This window comes from Corella eumyota, chromosome 4 (assembly GCF_963082875.1).
Source record: "Corella eumyota chromosome 4, kaCorEumy4.1, whole genome shotgun sequence".
Taxonomy (NCBI): domain Eukaryota; kingdom Metazoa; phylum Chordata; class Ascidiacea; order Phlebobranchia; family Corellidae; genus Corella; species Corella eumyota.
The window spans coordinates 13,981,724-14,000,200 of NC_137493.1; the positions used below are offsets into that span (position 1 = coordinate 13,981,724).

The following is an 18,477-nucleotide window of genomic DNA, read 5'->3' on the forward strand; positions in this document are numbered from 1 at the left end:
CAAATTTATTATGCGTAAAATTTAGTAAAAAAAGTGTAGTTAAAAGTGTATTAGTTGCGCAATTGTTGCTTAAATAACGTAATATAATTGAGAGTAGATTATAAATTATTAGAAAAAGGTAAACCTCGTGTTTTTTTATGTTTAGCAAATCGTATACGATCTTAAATGACAAATTATTAGTCGGCGTCCGAGTACTAAAAAATGCTCAACGAGCAAATATGCTTAATACTCGGGCCGAGTACTCGGCCTCGGATTCGATTGGCCCATCCCGATTAAATACACAGTTTGACTTAATAAACCACGTCTATTTAACTTAAATACACTTGAGTCATATTAGTAGGTAATAGAATTAGCTGTAAGCTGCAATGGTTATCATTTCCTTCATACCTACGCACAACACGCTAGGGAATCAAGTTCAGTTTAGTGGCGTTATTTGCAAACAAAACAACCAAGTTCAGGATGTAATCATTACTTATTAACTACAGAAACCAAACAGTAGAAAGCTTTAGTTTCTATAGTATGCATTGTAGCATACCTGTAAATATGGGAATTTGTGGGCTAAAAAAAACTGGTTTATATTATCAAGTAAGCCAGTTTTTGCGCGTTGTTACTTCAAGCAAAAGTTTTACTAGTTACTAGATTTACAAAGAAATATATATAATCAAAAAAATATATATAATCATAAGTTTAAAGAAAATAAACCCTGTAGTTTAATTGTAAGCTACTGGCAACCCTGGGTAATAACAAAACATAACGATAACTTTAAGACAATCGATTTTAGGTTATAGGGTAAACTGTATAATCGTTATTAAAATAATACTGTTAGAACTTAAAAACATAAAATATGAGTTCTAAATACCCCTGGATAAATCGAAGGAATACTAGCAATCAAAATATTGTAACGATTTCACCATTGAAGGTTAGATTTTCTCAAAATTCGATTGCCCAGCAATTTCAAAACGGAGAAGAACTAAGAATAACAATTCTAAAGCTAACAATGGGAGTTCTTGATGAAGACGATATTGCACCAATAAGAATAGCCAAGAGTAGAGGGCAGTACTACAGGTAAATGTTAACCTATTAAAAATCAGTCTCTAAGGTTAGCGTAAAAGGATTATAAAATGACCTACCAACAAAAATTGTAATATACAAGAAAATTAACTAAATATAGATTAATTATTTTTTTATCAATACAGTAGAGACAATAGGCGTTTGTACGTTTGGAGGGTGTTGTGTCTAATGGGCATAAAAAGTGAAATTAAAGCTGTAGTTCTTGGCCAGTTTCCACCGGACAAGACTATCACAACCGACAAGGGTTGTCACGTAGCCGTTAGGGGAGCACAAAGGTTTAAACACTGTAGATGTGACGAATCATTCCACCTGTCTTTTCCGGGTATGTTAATTACAAAACAGTTGTAACATTTTTTAAAGGCAGGCAAGGTCATATAAAACACTGGATTCTAAAAGTTACAGCCTTTGTTTGTAAAATTGATTAATGATATTATTAATAGATTGGTGGAACCAATACAGTAAAGAAATAGATGTACATCAGTTGAGTGACGATGAAAAACAAATTTACCAGGCATTTAGGCGAGACCAAAACGTAAGTTTTCAACTTGAGATCGATATTACTGTATTTATTTAAGCTAACGTCTCGTACGTTAATAATTAATAAAAATTAATTGTGCTTGAACATATATTACTTAAAATACAAATAATTGTTCTAGGTGGCTGTGAACGAACGAAGACATGGGTCCTACAGAGATAACTTTGAACCGGACCAGCTCGTAGGCACCTCGCAGGATAATTCGGCTGGTACAACAGCAGCTGTCGTGCTGGGCTTGGGTGTTGCTGCCGCGGCAGGCTATTCCTTGTTTAGGATGTTTTCAAAGGATGATAATTAACATTTTAACCCACATTTTTGGCGTGATTGCCAAATTATTTGTATATAATTCAATTTTAATAATTTAAACTTTCGAATATTTTACGTAGTTGTGTATGAATGCCTTTAAAGCTTGGTGGTAGTAAGTAATTAAAAATATACAAGGACAATCTGTATAAAAAGCATAATTTTATTAAACATTACCATATATCACAAAAGGGTATTTTTATTTGGCTTTTATCATTTTAAACAGCAATTCGAAGCGCGTAAAAATGACACAAAGTTGAAAAAAGACGTTTTTTGCAATGTTTGACAACTAATTATGTGTATTGCAAAAGCAAAAAAACGACCCAATTTAATCAAACCGCGTGTGAATAAACTTAATATAACCTTTAGTAGCATACAAGAAATTACATTTCATTTACGCACAATTTACAAATCATTATTGCATTATGCCGTTTCCTTAACAAATACTATACGTAAGATGTGATATATATAAAAGTAAATTCTAAGATTGCAAATCAGTTATGAACAATTACTAAGGGAGCGATTCGTTCGATTCCCGAGTTATAAAAAAAAATCTTTAAGACTACAACAATGTCACAGAGCTACTCTTTAAATGTTGAGGAAACTGCCAGCGAACCTTGTTTAGATTGGTCAGACATAGAAGCCGAAAAAACTTCGTTTTCCGACTCTGACACTACCAGATTTGGTGATTACGGAAAACAATTTAGGCTATCTCCTAGTCAAATACGATTTACTCGAAAATACATAGCGCCCGAGTTCCGTAAAAGCTATTCGATTGAAGAAGTAGTTAAATTTGTTGAAGAAGGCAAACTCTCTCATTCTGAGTTAGAACCGATTCGCGTTTTCAAGAAAAATGGGAAGTTCTACACTTGGTATAACCAGCGACTTTATTTGTTTCGACTTTTGGAACGAAGCGACTTTCTTGAAGATGTGTTAGTAAGCCAAGTCCTTGAGGTTAGTAAAGGATTCAAACGCTTCACTTCGGAAAACGACGGCAAATCGGTTCAGTTTCGACAAGGAAAAATACTTGAGCATACGCCATTGGAGACTTTACCACCAGAGCCAAGGTACTACATTTGTAAATATGTTTTTAATACCATGTTATTTTTTTAAATGGCTGTTTTTACGAATAAAAAAAATTAACTTATACATACTTAACCAACAAAAAAAGCAATCAAAAATTGCTGAAAAAAAATATCCTAGCTTAAAAAATGTTGTAATATTTAAAATTTTGGTCTTTACAAATATGCCATTGTCATAAAACATAGATTAGAACAATCTTACAATGACGTCACAATTTTTTTTAGTTTTGACGACGAAAACGGATCTGACGTGACAGAACAAAACGTTGTTAAGCCCGTGAAAACTGATGCGATCAGAAACCATGTAAACGTTATGTATGAAAGGTAAACACATAACAAAATTTAAATTTATTCTCAATATAAAATATTATGCCCCAAAAATATAAACCTGTTTATGGTCTATGTCACTAATCTAGTAATGTCAGCAAGTTTATGAATATCAATTTTTGATAACGTTTTTAGGGTGCTTATGATTTTTAAATTTTATATTTTTGTACACCTTTAGCATAAGACAGCAACGTTTCTGTAAATGACCAAAACCTATTTAATTTTATATTTTCCCTTATTTTATGGTAACTGTATAACCTCCATTAAATTATTATTTTTTTTAATTACAGAAGTCCCGTTGAAAGTACAGTGGACTGGCTTCAAGACCAAATTAACGAGTTTTGTGACGATGAGCCGGGCAATGTTGTTTTCTTAATTGTTGTAGCAATACTGGTTTTCTTTTTAATTTCGCCAATTGGTTTAATAATTTCTCTATTAAACACATTAGGTTAACCAGATTTTAACAGGGTACTTAAGATAGGTCTTTAAAATAATTTGACACATTTTTAAACAACGTACTTGCATTTTTTATTGTTTTTTTTTTCATATATTATCCAGAAATTGTGAATTGGTATTTCGCTTATTATTCAGAATAAATAAATAATTGTTATTCTTTATATTGAAATAAAAAAATTAATAAGGCGCAAAATGAGTTGGTATTGCGTGTTTTCGACACGACATTACCAAAAATGTCAGCTATGAACAATGTTTTGTATGCAGAGCAAATATTTTATCATCAGGTATAACAATGTAAAAAATAAAACTTCATTAATTTATTTAAAATATTTAGAGTATCAGAAAAGATGTTAAATTTTAATTTTATAAAGTTAAATAAACCTTATTAATTTAAAAGGTGATTTCATGTTAATAAAAACTAAGTTTTTAAACAATCAAAACCCCAGGTAGCCAAAACCTTAAATAGGACAAACAAAACCAAATATTGCGCCACCACAAGGTTTTGTAATGTTGTTGCTATGGTTTCCTTAACAACGCAAACTACATTAGAAACTGGATCAAATACTTAAAAAGGTTTTCCAGTTTAGAACACCGGATCTGCCTTTTATTTTAAATAAAACCTAGTTTTTTAAAATTAAGAGTTAAAATGGCGTTGCCCTTTTTACCTGGAAATTCTTTCAACAGCAAGGTATTTATGAAATTATATTTTTAAGTCAGTTTCATTGTTTATTGAATCTGTTATTGTATTGGCATGGCATTGGGATAAATTAAAAAAACACTCTTTTTTATATTTTTATTCTTGATATGCAAAGGTCGACTTTACAACCTTTTAGTTATTTTATTTTGGACCCAGATTATAATGGCTCAATAATTAGGCATTTGATTAAATGTTGGCTTAGCAGAAGTTCATACCGTTTATAATGCACCGGCAGCGTGGTGTAGTGGTAAGAACTCTTGCTACACCACACATGAGGTCGTGGGTTTAATTCCCACTGATCTCATGCTGTAGTGAGTAAGGCGCTATAAACGGTATCAACTCCTGCTAAGCCAACACTTAATCAGCAACATAATTATCGGGCAATTATAGTCTCTATAGTATCCCAAACTGCCACAGGCAACTCGAGACTGGATCGGAGTAACTTATGTTACTCTATGTTTAAGACGCGCATTCGACTTTTCCACATCAAGGATAAAGATATAAACAAAAAAAGTGCCTTACCCAATAGCACTACTGTATGAGAGCAGTGGGGATCAAACCCAGAATTTCATGTAGTAAAGTCAAGTATTTCGACTAGTACACCACATCCTTGGTTTAAGTTAGAACACAATTCAAAAATAAATTTTTTTAGCTGGGAAGAGAAAAGTTCCATAAGTCCCACCATTTCGACAACCGCAATGATGTTTCCATGCTCGTAGGTGAAGAAAAGCCAGGTATAGGTGGAGAGCTGCTTCTGGGGCAGAAAATCAAACCCAAACACAGCGTTTACCCAAGGGGAGAGGGAAGCAATGCCCCAGCATGGGTGGCATTCGACAGACAGGTTAAAATTTTTGTTTCAAAGCAAAAATTATGACTTACATGGCTAAAATTTTTGTTTCAAAGCAAAAATTATGACTTACAACCATGCAAACAAGTAAAAAATTTAAAAATAGGCAAAAAATGCTATCTTAGCAGGTAATTTTAATAAAAAAATCAATACTGCATAAGACAAAAATAGAAATATTTTATTTTAGTAATTTAATTCTTTCTTTGTAATATTAGAATATTGGACTAATTGCAAAATAGAAAATGCAATTATTAAAACTTTGTCCCCTTATACACAGATTAAAGATTTATAATGAGTGTTTTTTGACAATCTATGAGCTAATTTAGTTACAGACAAAATTTTATTTTTACAGGTTCTTTGCTTCCAAGCCTATTTTCAAGAAGGAGTGCATGAGAAGCATGAAGAGCAATACAGGATAAGAAGTTGTAAGATTTATTTTTACCTAGAGGATGATTCGATCCAAGTTATTGAGCCACAGGTAAATATTCTTAAAATTCAGTTTTTCCATAATGTGACATAAGAAATTAAAAAGCTTAGGTTCAATTCCCACTGTAGGTGAATTAAAATTAAAAAAAAATTAATAATAAAGTATACTGACTGTACAAGACTTAAAAGCTGATAATGACAGTAAAAATAAAACACCACCAGCGTTGTGTAGTTGTAAGAACACTTGCTACACCACATAAGGACGTGGGTTTAATCCCCATTGCTTGAGTAAGGCGCTATAAACGGTATGAACTCCTGATGAGCCAGCACTTAATCAGCAGCATAATTATCGGGCAATTATAATCTATAATATCCCAAACTGCTAAAGGCAACTTGAGACTGGGTTGGAGTAACTGATGTTACTTTATGTTTAGGTCGCGCATTCGACTTTACCACATTGAGGATAAAGATATATACAAAAAAATAAAAACCCGAATAAAAAATTTTACTTAGTTAAATAATAAGTTGTTTTTTTCAGGTGAAAAATTCAGGAATTCCGCAGGGGACTTTAATTCGAAGACACAGGATTCCATTGCAAGCTCCAAGAGACGATGAGTTTTATACTGTTGATCATTTCAATGTTGGAAATGAGATTGTTCTTTACGGAAGGTAAAGTTAAAAATAAATCTAATCAATATAAAAAAAAACTTTAAAATTTTTTTTTTAAATAAAATTTATAATTCTTTTTGTGTTTTCAGAAAGTTTAAGCTTACAGACTGTGATCAGTTTACAAAGAACTTTTTAAGAAAATTGGGGGTTCGCGTTAATACTGCAGACAAGGTGCCAAAGGACCCCTACAACACATTAAGAAATGAGGTAATGCTCAGTATAAAAATAAATATAAGCCATAGTTAAATACAAATTTCATGATCACCCTTTTAATTGATTCACTTTTTCAAATACTTGGACCATATCAAGTTTTTATGGCACCTGAAAATTTGTTTTTTCGCCTTTTAGATGGAAGAAAGCATGCAGGCCCTTAGACCTTACGAGAGAACTGACACTTTGAAGCAGTTCTTGGACCATGATAGACATGTGCTTCGGTTTGAATGTTACTGGGATGATAGTGATTCAATGTTTGGAGACACCCGAGAAATGGTAAACATTTTTACTTCTTGAATTGTGATTGTAACCATTTTTTATTTATACTTGATTAAAAAAGTAGTTTTTTATTTGGCTTAATAGTGTGTTCATTATTACATAATTACCTTCATAATGTTTGCAGATTCTTCATTACTTTTTGGCTGATGACACGATCGAGATAAGAGAAGTTATTCCACAAAACTCTGGAAGGGACGCTGTTCCAGTCTTTTTAAAGAGGTCACGATTACCAAAGGTAAATCATATTTTAATACATAGAATACATTTTAAATGCACCAACAAAAATATTAAGGCATCGCTTGCTTAATAAGGTAAAGCAAGATTATTATTTTTTTTTACTTTTTTATTTTTTATTTAAAGTAACAAATTTTTTACAGCTTGCTCCAATGGCATTGCGGCAACCAGGTGAAAAGACAGACCGAACAGTTTTGAATGTGTTTGGTCCAATGGGGCATGGAGGAAGATATATATTGGACAGCTTAAAGGTTTGTAGAATAAAAAACTTTATAACAAATCACCAGTATGAATAAGTGTGTTAATAATTAGACTTTTTCATATTGCGGAGTTTCATATTGCGGAGCCCTTAAGAAATGTGCTTTAAAGGGTACTTACTTTTGCCTAGATTATACCAATTGACTGGCTTGACTAGGATTAAAATAATTACCCTAAAAATTTTGTAAATAAAATCTGATTTTGCCTTTGAAAATTAATTTTTAAATTTGTTTTAAAGACTGGTGCTGTGTATGAAGATTTCTACACAAGTGCAGACTTGGTGATTGGTGCTGTTGTAAATGTTTGGGGAAGAAAACTCATTCTTTGTGATGTTGATACTTTCACCAAAGAGTATTACAGAAGCAAATTTGGAATCGGTTAGTTCAATAATATATTTTGTCCAAAAATAGTAAAACCAACTTTGTATGAATACATATGTTAATTAACAACAATCCTTTCTGCTCTCATGCTGTAGCGCCCTTAAGTAAGGTGCTATAAACGGTTTAAACTCCTGCTGAGCCAGCACTTAATCAGCAGTTTAATTATTGGGCAATTATAATATATAATATCCCAAACTGCCACAGGCAATTGAAACTGGGTCGAGTAACTGTTGTTACTCCATATTTAGGTCACACATTTGACCTTCCCACATCGAAGATAATATAAAAAAACAAAAGTGAATACAAATATAACAAATTTTTTACCTTTGTTTTTAGAGGACTTTGCATCCATCAAATACAAGGCTGATCCGATGATGAGAGTGCCTCGTCCGATGCCTCCTTACAATGGATTCGGCTCCGAAGAAGACTCCCTTTGCTCCTGCATGGGATTGATCCCAAAACCTCCGCAGCGAGATTTCATCAAGTTTATGGAGAAAGATAGGTACAAAAAAAGCAAATAAAATTGAACTTGAGTTTGAACTCTAAAATATTTTAACATTTTAAAAACATTTTTAATGTTTAATGCCTTTCAAAAAAGCTTAATATATGTTTTATTATTATCAATATTAATCATTTCATTTACACAGGCACGGTTTGGATAGCAATGTTTTGCGATTTGTTGCCTACATTGCAACAGACAACCCCATCGACAAAGATCGAAAGTTCATCGTGTCTTACTTCTTGTCTGATGATACCATCTCGTTCTTCGAACCGCCACAAAGAAATTCGGGTAAAAAATTACCTAAAAAAGTTTCCTAAAAAATTGATTTTTTTATTCTGCCAAGTTATTTAAGGGTAGTAAAAAACACTTAATCAGCAGCTTAATTATTGGACAATTATAATCTATAATATCCCAAACCGCCAAACGCAACTCAAGACTGGGTCGAGGTAACAGATGTTACTCTATATTTAGTTCGTGAAGTCGACTTTCTTAGATTGAGGATAAATAAATAAACAAATATTTACCTTTTTAAGTGTGTTATTAGTTTTTAATGCAAAGAATATAATTGTAAGTATTTAAATAATTAAGGTATCATTGGCGGAAAATTCTTGGAACGAGGAAGAATCAAGAAGCCACATCAAGATCTCTTCAAGAGTGCGATGTCGGAATATTTTACCGCAGCCGATCTTTTTGTTGGAGCCAAAGTCACCTTCAACAACTTTGATTTTGTTATCACTGACGCAGATGAATATGCTTTCAGATATATGGACCAGCATTGTGAAGAGGTAAACGACTAGTAGAATAAGTTTTTAAAAATGGGGTCATTTGGAAACTTAGAATAATTTGGGGATAGAAATAAGGCCATTTTGAAACTAAGTAAATTTACAGAGTAAAAATAAGGCTGTTTTAAAACTGATTAAATTTAGGGGGTAAAAATAAGGTTATTTCAAAACCAAGTATATTTACGGGGTAAAAATAAGGCCATTCAAAATTTAGAATGATTTGGGGGTAAAAATAAGGCTATCCCAAAACTTTGAATATTTAAAGGGGTAAACATAAGATCTTTTCAAAACTTAGAATGATTTGGGGGTAAAAATAAGGCCATCCCAAAACTTACAATATTTTAAGGGGTTAAAATAAGGCAATAATTTGGGGATAACATTAATTTTTTTTTACGCAATATCAAAAATTTTACATTTTTTGTAATTGGATTATTTTTTAAAAGCACTTTCTGCGTTAGGGCGCGTATTAAATGGGAAATGGGTCCTTTTACAAATGAAACTACTTTGATAAAGACATAACTTTCTAGATTGTAAATATTAACTTACTTTAACCAAAATTGGCCTTTTTTAGTTTCCTCACTCTAACATGAGTTTAATCTTGGAGAAGCTGAAGAAGGCAGTCAAAGAGAAGAGTCAGGACATCAAGGAGTTCTTTGTTCTTAACGATCCAGAGCAAAACAGGACGATCAGATACGAAAGTTTAAGGTTTTAATTTTTGTATTAAATTACTCGTCTAAATAAATTAATAAACTAAGAAAATAATAAGCTAGCATAGTGTAGTGGTCAGGACACTTGGCTTCACTACCTTGGGTCCTGGGTTCGATCCCCACTGCTTTCAAGCTATAGTGCCCTAGAATAAGGTGCTATAAAATGTATAAACTCCTGCTGAGCAAACACTTAATTAGCAGTGTAACTATTGAACATTTTTATAACATCCCAAACTGCCAAAGGCAAATAGAGATTGGGTCGGGGTAACGGTTGTTACTCTATGTTAAGGTGGTGAATTCGACCTTCCCACATCAAGGATAAATAAATATAAAAAAGGTAACTTTACCAGGTCAATATTATTTAAAACTGTTAAAAGCAACTTGAGACTGAGACAGGCAAATTTAAGTTATCCTATGTTTAGGCTGTCAAATCTGCATTTGCACTTTAAAAACAGTCGTAGTTGACAAAGTACTTAAACATTTATGACATGACAAAATTTAAATTAAACAAAGACTAGAGTTGTTACAAAAAATAGATTAGATAAAACCAGTATTTTTATTAACTTTTTTATTTTTTGTTAGGAATCTTTTGGCTCAACTTGGATCGTTGTCCGAGCATGAAATAATGACAGTTGGACGACATTATGCTCATAAGGAAGCCGAACAAATTGATATGAACTTGGTGTTAGCTGTTGCACAGGAAAAACTGAGAAAGAAGAACTTTGAGGTAAAACATTGAAATTTTTCAAGTTTTTTACTTAAATTAATGATAATCTACAATGCAAGCGGGAGGATTCGAACCACAGACCTTCTATTAACACAATGTTATTACCTTGTATGTTAGTTTTGGCAATATATAAACTTGATAACCAATATTTTAAGGATTTTACCCGTTTACAAGAGGCTTTAATGTACGAGGATTCGTCGAGGACCGAAAAACTTCCCGCGGGAGAGTTGAGGACTATTTGCCGCGCATTTAAGCTACCGCTTCCCGAGGACGTGCTACAAGTGCTAATGTCTAAGTAAGTACACCAACTTTTAAAAAATTAAAACCACTTTTTCTTGTGTTACAATTTTATTGGGGGGGATAAAAAATTTTTTTTTTAAAAATGTTTACCAAATAAAATTTCGTTAATAGTCAAATTATTAAACTTAAAATCTGCATTTTTGTCGTTTTTATTAATTTTCAACCTTTTTATCCTGCAGATTATCGGACAACGGACAAGTAAACTACAACGAGTTTGTGAACAAACTAAACTGGAGGGAAAATCCAGTAGAAGCTGTTCAATATCAACAACATCCAATTCGGGTAAATTACAGTTTTCTTGTTTCACTTTCCAATAACTTCTAATCATCTTAAATTGTATCTGAATAAATTTTAAAATATTTACCCCTTGAAATCACCCCTCAATCGTTAAAAATGTCATTTTTACCGCCCCCCCCCTAGGAAATAGGGGTAAAACTTACCCTTTTTTGAATCCCTCATTGATATAAAAAAAAATTCGATTTCTTAACTTTTTGTAGCATAAATTAATAGCGTTAATATACACAATTTTAAATCTCTGTGGATATCGGAAATTTAAAAAAAATCCGTTAAAACTGTTGCAGCTTTTGAACTCTATTTTTATTTTGTTTTATTTTATAAACTGGTCGGTTTCCCGCCATACGGGCTACATTTTATTTCTCGTAATATAGTCGCAAACAAAAATTTACCCTAGCACTATAAACGGTTTTTTTTCTTTTAAAGCCATAATGAATTGACATTTTTTCCGTATTCCCTTAAGAGGATAGGTCTTTTGATATTTTCATTGGTAAGGGTGTGCTATTGGGACGTGTTTGAGTTCTGTGGCTCAATGGCGAATAGTGTGGCATTGGTACGGTTTCAACCCTAAACCTTTTGGCTCGTAGACCGACGTCTTGACCAGTTTGCCACACTACCGGGCATATAGATACAAATTTTTATTTTTTAATTATGTTTTTTTTAGTTTGATGCCTCTTGGACTGGTGGCGATATTTCTGGATCCGCTGCGGTGTCAAAAGTCTCCTACGAATCCCTCATTCAGGATGTGTTTGGAATTCAAGACTCCTGAATATAAACGCTTTATTACTTAATTGTTTATTTCCCTTACGGAGCCCTTTTTCGTGCATTTTTGTGTCTTGTAACAATTTTATTAATTATATAAGTTTCTGAAGGGGGTTATTTTTAGTTTTTTTTTACCATCTGTCTGTCCATATAGAGCGTTTAGGTATATTTTCCACAATACATTTGGAAAACTGTAAAAGGGTTATGTTCTGATATTAAACGTTAACATAATAAGTTAATTAAAAAATTTAAATTTTATAATTTTAGGGTTTTTAATGAACTGAATTAAAAACAGTAAAAAAAAACACAAGTTGACGGTTCAAATTGAGAAGCGCGCGTCTAAATTTAAACCAATATACCCAGTTTGATAATAGCATGATAGATATGGTATAAACGTAAGTCAGGCAGCTTAGAAAAAAACAATACACAAAACCTATTGCCTAAAGCTGCCTACACCGCTATGTTTCTATGCTTTTAAGCTGAATTGACGTCAGAGAAAGCCGCAAACGATGCCAAAAAGTCTCGACTGTGGCTCGTGGCTTGGCAGCAGCCCAACGACTCAATACTGTTCAGGCACGTACAATGCCTGCCAGCATAATATAGCGATTCTATTTTAGGCTACGATCTTAGGCCAACATCGGCAATTCGTTAATAAGGTATGGAAGTGTATACATCGAGTGCACTAGAAAAATAGATTTCAGAAATTGGAATTTATACAGTATAACTTTTTGAAACTAAAAGCAAGTATTTTTTTGATTTCTGCTGTAAAATTGCCAGTAGATAAGAAAAAATAGGTAAACTTAAGTTTGCACTTTATTTATTAAAAATTAAAATACTTAGACATTTTAACATCTTTTAAATTAAATTATTAACTGGCTACAGCCCAATTTCATCTCTCTAGATGGCTAAAAATACGTAAGCTACAGTCAAATAGAAAGTAAGCCAATTTAAAATGAGCCTTTCCGGATATTATAATCAGCTTTCGTATTATTCAGCTGCCAAAAATCAATATAAAACTTAATGTTTACGTTTGGATATTTAATAGAAAGTGTTTTCAGTAACGAGAATGTATTTTAACTGTATTTGTTTAGCTATTGTTTCGTATTAAAAACATTTCAATTAAAACTTATTACTAAAAAAAAAGAATAGTTCGATTTTTTGGTAAATTTGAAGAAAAGATGCCCTTATAGATGTTTTAGCGCAGTTCAATTTATTATTACAGTTACATCCTTAAGTTTGTTATGTTGAATATACTTAACCTGTACTTGATACGATTCTAATGTTGTTTTAAAATAAAAGTACACTTAGCTGAACTTTTTAACGGGTTAAAAACTACTCACGGTCATTCCCGCGCTAAAACAACAAACGTATTGTCCGATTTGAGATTTAATTAAACTCATAACTTTTTAATTAAATGATGTTAGTGCCATTACCGAAGTATGCATAAAAATGTTGCATTTTTTAAGCAGACTTTGTCAGGTTTAGCTAATGTTTACTATTTATTGTATTTTAAGAAAAACAGGTTTAGGTATAATATGAACTTAGGCCTAATTATGAATACAAACGTTAAGCAAGAACCTTTGGACGACAGTTATAACTCAAACGAGTAAGTTTTTTTTCTTGTTCTTGTTAAATAGTTTCTGCCGGTTGTATAGACTTTGTATATTGGTATTTTATATAACTATCAAAAGTTACGTGATTTGGTTATTTTTAGAATTGACGTTTCCTCGAGCAAATGCGAAAATTTTAAAGCTGCGAGTTTTTTTACGACTGACAGCGGTGCGATGCCGCCTCCGAATAAAAGAGTGCGATTTGAAAACAATGTAAGTTTTTGAATAAATAAAAATTAGCAAATTAATAAAATCACGTTAAAAATTAACCCTAACATTTTACGCAAAAACTAAAACTAATTATTGGTACTTAGCTTTAATACCCACGTTTTATAATCACGTTAAAAACCTATTGCAAAATCACTATTAATTAATTAGTTTATATGTTTTTTATGATTGATATACATGTGTACCGTTATAATTACTTAATATGAACATAAATTAAACCGCGCAAGTCAAATAAAAAGCGCAAAATATAAAATATCACGTCCATACAAATCAATGCTAATTTTAGGCCAGAATAATATTGTTAAACTTAGCTTATAACTAACCATTTAAACAATAATAGTGTTTTTGTTATTTTCTAAAAGTAACTTTTTCCATAATTTTATGAAATCTACTTGCAAATTACTATAAATGTTACATTTCTGTTTATTGTTTTGGCTAGACCGTTTCGTTTTAAACTTTGTTTTTAAACAGTCTGTTAAGATATAAGCGATTTGCCGAATAATGTGATCAAGCGATAATATGACATTTAAGTTTCAACACACTCAACTTTATAAAAAGTTATCTTTTTAATACAGAAATTACAACAACAATCGAATAACACGACTTTAAAATGTTTGAACGGACCATATCATCATTATGAAGCAAGTAATGCAAATACAATGTTACTGGGTTTAAACGAAATGAGAAAACGCGGACAGTTAGTTGACATGGCTTTGGAAATCAAAGGGACGACTATACCGTGTCATAAGGTAGTGGGATAGAAAAATACAAGTTTAATGTTATGTATTATTTCTGCTAATGCAAAATTAAAACAATAGGCTGAAGGCCTAGCTATAGTAGTAGGCTAAAATTTGCCTATGCAGCGGAACATATAAATTTATCAGATATAAAACTTAAACTGTGTTTTACAGCTTGTGTTATGTAGTGCCAGCAAGTATTTTATGGAAAAAATACAAGATGCACCGACATCTAATAACGAAAAGTTGCGAATACAACTCGACGATGTAGAATTTGAGATTATGAAACAGTTAATCGATTTTACTTATACCTCATCTATAACCATAACAGGTAATTATTTTACTACTAAACTTAGAACTATAGTTACTATAGTTAAATTGGTTACAATACTATGTGCCTTATGTTCAGTAAAGTTATATATATCCTTTTTTTATCAACCCTTTCCTTTTAATTCAAATTAAGTCATCAATTTTTAATCATATAGATCACATGATCGAACGATTGCTGGTCGCAGCTTCAAAATATCAATTTATAGATGTTTGTAAGGCCTGTCTTGTAATATTAAAACAACGTATTTCACCAAACAACTGTATCTCTATAAAACGATTCGTTACTAAACAGGTAATACTTAACATAGATTACATAGTATAGTACAAAAGCATGGCTACCTTTAGGTAGGTGTTCTTCTTCGTGCATATTTTTGCATTTCAAAAATCTATAGTAGATATCGGTTCTGTTTAAAACAAAGTTTAAATTCTTATACGTTCTACCCTTACAAGCTGACTAAAACATTTAAAAAAATGTTTTAACTGAGGCAGAAAAAAAAGGCCAATGCTAATAAACGCCTTGCAATCAAAGCTTAGCTTTAAGCAAGTTTAGGCAAAATTTTATTTAAAAATCAAAAAATAGCTGGTAAACTTAGGCTAACTTTAACGAACTTGTTCTTTAGGGCTATGTTCAGCTTGCCAATTTCGCTAGAGAATTTGCTAACAATCATTTTGTTGAAATCGGCGCAGTTGACGATTTTAAAAAGTTAACTTTAAATGAACTTATCGAGCTAATTTCGTCAAAAAATCTAAAAGTTAATCAAGAAGAAAAGGTACATAGATTTTTTTACTAATGCTTAGAAAAAAATGGCATTTGCACATTTATTTTAAGCCCTTTAGAAATAATTAAAGTCGGTTTAAAACTTGTTTAATTTTTGAGAAAAATCAAAATTCAAACCTTTATGTTTATTTTATACCGCGTTTTAAAGTTTTATATTTTTAAGTTTTTAAGGGTTTAAATTAATAATAATAAATACTTCAGGTATATGCTGCTGTGATGGACTGGGTAAGACATGATACAACACAACGAAAACAGCATCTTCCCTCGTTGCTAGAACATGTTAAACTACCTTTAGTAAAACCTCATTTCTTACTAGACGTCGTGCAATCTGAACCGCTTATCAAAAATCACAAGGTAATAATACTACACTTAAGCCTTCCGTTGTTTATTCTGGTCTTATCTAAAATTTGATCTAATCAGCAGCAGACGTTTTTTGTTTATTTGGTTTGCCAAAATGTGGCAAATTTTAAAAACTAATTCTTTTTCTTTAGAAATGCGAAGCTTATTTAGATGAAGCAAGAAGATTTCAACTATTAGTCGACCAGCGACCTCTTATGCAATCTAATAGAACACAGCCTCGTTTAGCGTACAATTCAGTGGTAAACTACTTCATTACATTAAGTTAAAGTCATACCAAACGTTAGGTTAATGATTGAACAATTCCATCACATGGGTATCAAAAAGTGGCAATATACAACTTGAGATTGGGACGGGGTAAAAAAAGTAAACCCAAATTAAGACTGTACGTTACAGCAGTTGGTTATTAGGCACTCTCTCTTCCCTTTTTTTTAGGAATACTCAGCCCTATTATAACGTGCATTATAAGGCATAAAAAAATATTATAAATTATTTTTTTTAGAAATCCGAAGTTCTGGTTGTTGTTGGTGGCTTGAATAAAGACAAAGCACCAATTCAAGATTGTATTTATTTTGATTTTCCTCAAGTTGGGCGCTTGGCCCCGTTCAAAGGTTTTAAATTACAACCTTATCACTATTAGATAACTAACTGTGTACATAACTTTTAAATCTACAATAAATTAACTTTAATCTAAAATTTTCTAATATATTTAAACTTTTCAGATTTTTTTGGTGTTTTTTTATATCTTTGATTTTTAGGCTGTCAAACTGCTTATAGTGTTGCTACTGTAAACAACAACATTTTTGTTACTGGCGGTGCTTATCAAATGCCGTTCAAGGATGTTTGGATGTATATACCAAGCCTCGATAGCTGGCAACAGGTATTTAAAACTACCACCTTAAAATTTATAAACTTACTTAATATTTCTTAAAGCTTGTAGCTTTTTATTACATTTTTACAGGTTGCACCTATGCTTACAGCACGGTACATTCACGGGTCTGCTGGGTTTAAGAAATATCTGTATGTTGTGGGCGGTCACGATGGTCATTCTAGGCTAAAATCAGTTGAACGATATGACCCCGACTCTAACAGTTGGCACTCCGTACCTAATCTGTTAATGCAGTTAAGCTCACCATGTGTTGTAGTTAGCGAAGAACTTCTATATGTTATTGGTAAGTATTGTTCGGGGCCTATTTTAAATTATATACTCGTTAAACTAGTGTTTTTTACAGCATACCACCTAGCAAAAATTAAAAATACTATGTTGAACTTTCATATTAAACTTTGCAGGGGGTGCTAAAGGTCCTGCTAACACTGACACAGTCCCCGACGTTCAATGCTATTCTCCTGAACACTGTCAATGGAAAAAACTAGCCCCTTTACCACAGGCCGAACGAGGTGCTATTGCTCAATGCTTAAATGGGACTATATACGTAATGGGGCAGCATCGCAGCGTATTTAGCTACAACAGGTAATAATGCTCATACTGCCAGAATTTATTGATTTAAAAAAGCTTTTTTAAGATAGTTAAACTGTTGGAATTTATAGCGGATTTTTTAGGACTTGGCTAAGGTTTTGTTATATTTTATTGTGACATTTTTGCTTTAGAAAATCAAATACTTGGCTGCGTTTAAGAAACACTAACGGAGGGCACTTACACGGCTCAGCAACTGTTCATAGAGGAAAACTGTTCATAGCAGGTATCTTTCAACATTTTAAAGCCCCAATGCATTGAGAACCTAAAATGTTAATTACAATTAATTTTTATAGGTGGACTGCACGGGAACAGTTACATAAACGGCACAATTGAAGTTTACGACCAACAAACTGATACTTGGCGAGTAACTAATACTCTTCATGTACCTGTATATGCTGCTGGACTAGTTAGTATTTTTAGAGACCGAAGAGTAACTGAAAAATAATCAATTAAGGAAAGGAAAAGTTTATCGTTAAGATGAAAGTTATTTTTGTACTTTCTGTTTGGTGTTTTGTTGTAATTTATAATTAATTCATTTTGGTTTTTCTTTTTGACTATGCAATTTTTTAAGTCCTTACAACATGCGCTTTTATTTATATCGTGTTAATTTTAGTTTTTTTTAATTTTATTGTGGTGTTTCTAAATAAAGTTTTGATATGTCTCATTTTTCCTAAAAGGTATAGTATGCTATTGGCAAAGATCAGGATAATTTAGTACTTTTAAAATGCTATTCGATAATTTCCTTTAAAGCTTCAAAATTTTTGGCATGGCTACTGACAAATTTTGGCACAAATTTAACTGTCCTTAACTTTTGGCACGACCAATACCAAATTTTAACAAGACTGCCAAATTCGTTTAACAACTGTCTTAGACGTTTTGCATGACGCTGTAATAATTCTGGCACGACATATAGACTTGTAATTATGAAAATCTAAGATTCTGCTAAAAGTAAAAACTCTTTATTTCTTAGACCAGTAATTTTGGTGCCTTGCTATTTGGTAAACAACAATAACTTTTAATGACATAACACTTATTAAAAAAATAACTGATGTCGTAACAATAATCACAACTAATTCATAAGAAAGACAACTTTGCTCTTGGAAAGTTCA

General features: G+C 32.0%; 4 protein-coding genes across 4 annotated transcripts; all 4 read left to right on the forward strand.

Moving 5' to 3' along the window:
* The first annotated feature begins 785 nt into the window (after positions 1-785).
* LOC145751143 (uncharacterized) lies at positions 786-2,075 on the forward strand. The gene is made up of 4 exons (XM_082567234.1): positions 786-1,065; positions 1,197-1,393; positions 1,512-1,603; positions 1,728-2,075. Exons 1-4 carry the CDS (start codon positions 845-847, stop codon positions 1,902-1,904), a joined length of 687 nt encoding a protein of 228 aa, XP_082423360.1. The 5' UTR covers positions 786-844; the 3' UTR covers positions 1,905-2,075.
* Positions 2,076-2,479: 404 nt separating this feature from the next.
* Positions 2,480-3,885, forward strand: LOC145750898 (uncharacterized). Its single transcript, XM_082566970.1, has 4 exons — positions 2,480-2,976; positions 3,217-3,315; positions 3,609-3,711; positions 3,877-3,885. The coding sequence occupies exons 1-4, from the start codon at positions 2,480-2,482 to the stop codon at positions 3,883-3,885; spliced, it is 708 nt and encodes a 235-aa protein (XP_082423096.1).
* A 436-nt stretch (positions 3,886-4,321) lies between these two features.
* LOC145749788 (EF-hand domain-containing family member C2-like) lies at positions 4,322-12,044 on the forward strand. Its single transcript, XM_082565650.1, has 17 exons — positions 4,322-4,462; positions 5,124-5,312; positions 5,671-5,796; positions 6,283-6,413; positions 6,503-6,620; positions 6,762-6,902; positions 7,030-7,140; positions 7,283-7,390; positions 7,636-7,774; positions 8,114-8,279; positions 8,425-8,567; positions 8,868-9,064; positions 9,633-9,766; positions 10,351-10,495; positions 10,651-10,790; positions 10,975-11,077; positions 11,754-12,044. The coding sequence occupies exons 1-17, from the start codon at positions 4,421-4,423 to the stop codon at positions 11,856-11,858; spliced, it is 2,238 nt and encodes a 745-aa protein (XP_082421776.1). The 5' UTR covers positions 4,322-4,420; the 3' UTR covers positions 11,859-12,044.
* Positions 12,045-13,338: 1,294 nt separating this feature from the next.
* On the forward strand, positions 13,339-18,006 carry LOC145750371 (kelch-like protein 21). Its single transcript, XM_082566394.1, has 14 exons — positions 13,339-13,457; positions 13,566-13,674; positions 14,265-14,438; positions 14,601-14,757; positions 14,912-15,048; positions 15,377-15,526; positions 15,736-15,888; positions 16,026-16,133; positions 16,394-16,502; positions 16,650-16,771; positions 16,853-17,063; positions 17,182-17,362; positions 17,500-17,591; positions 17,662-18,006. Exons 1-14 carry the CDS (start codon positions 13,387-13,389, stop codon positions 17,811-17,813), a joined length of 1,926 nt encoding a protein of 641 aa, XP_082422520.1. The 5' UTR covers positions 13,339-13,386; the 3' UTR covers positions 17,814-18,006.
* The last annotated feature ends 471 nt before the right edge of the window (positions 18,007-18,477 follow it).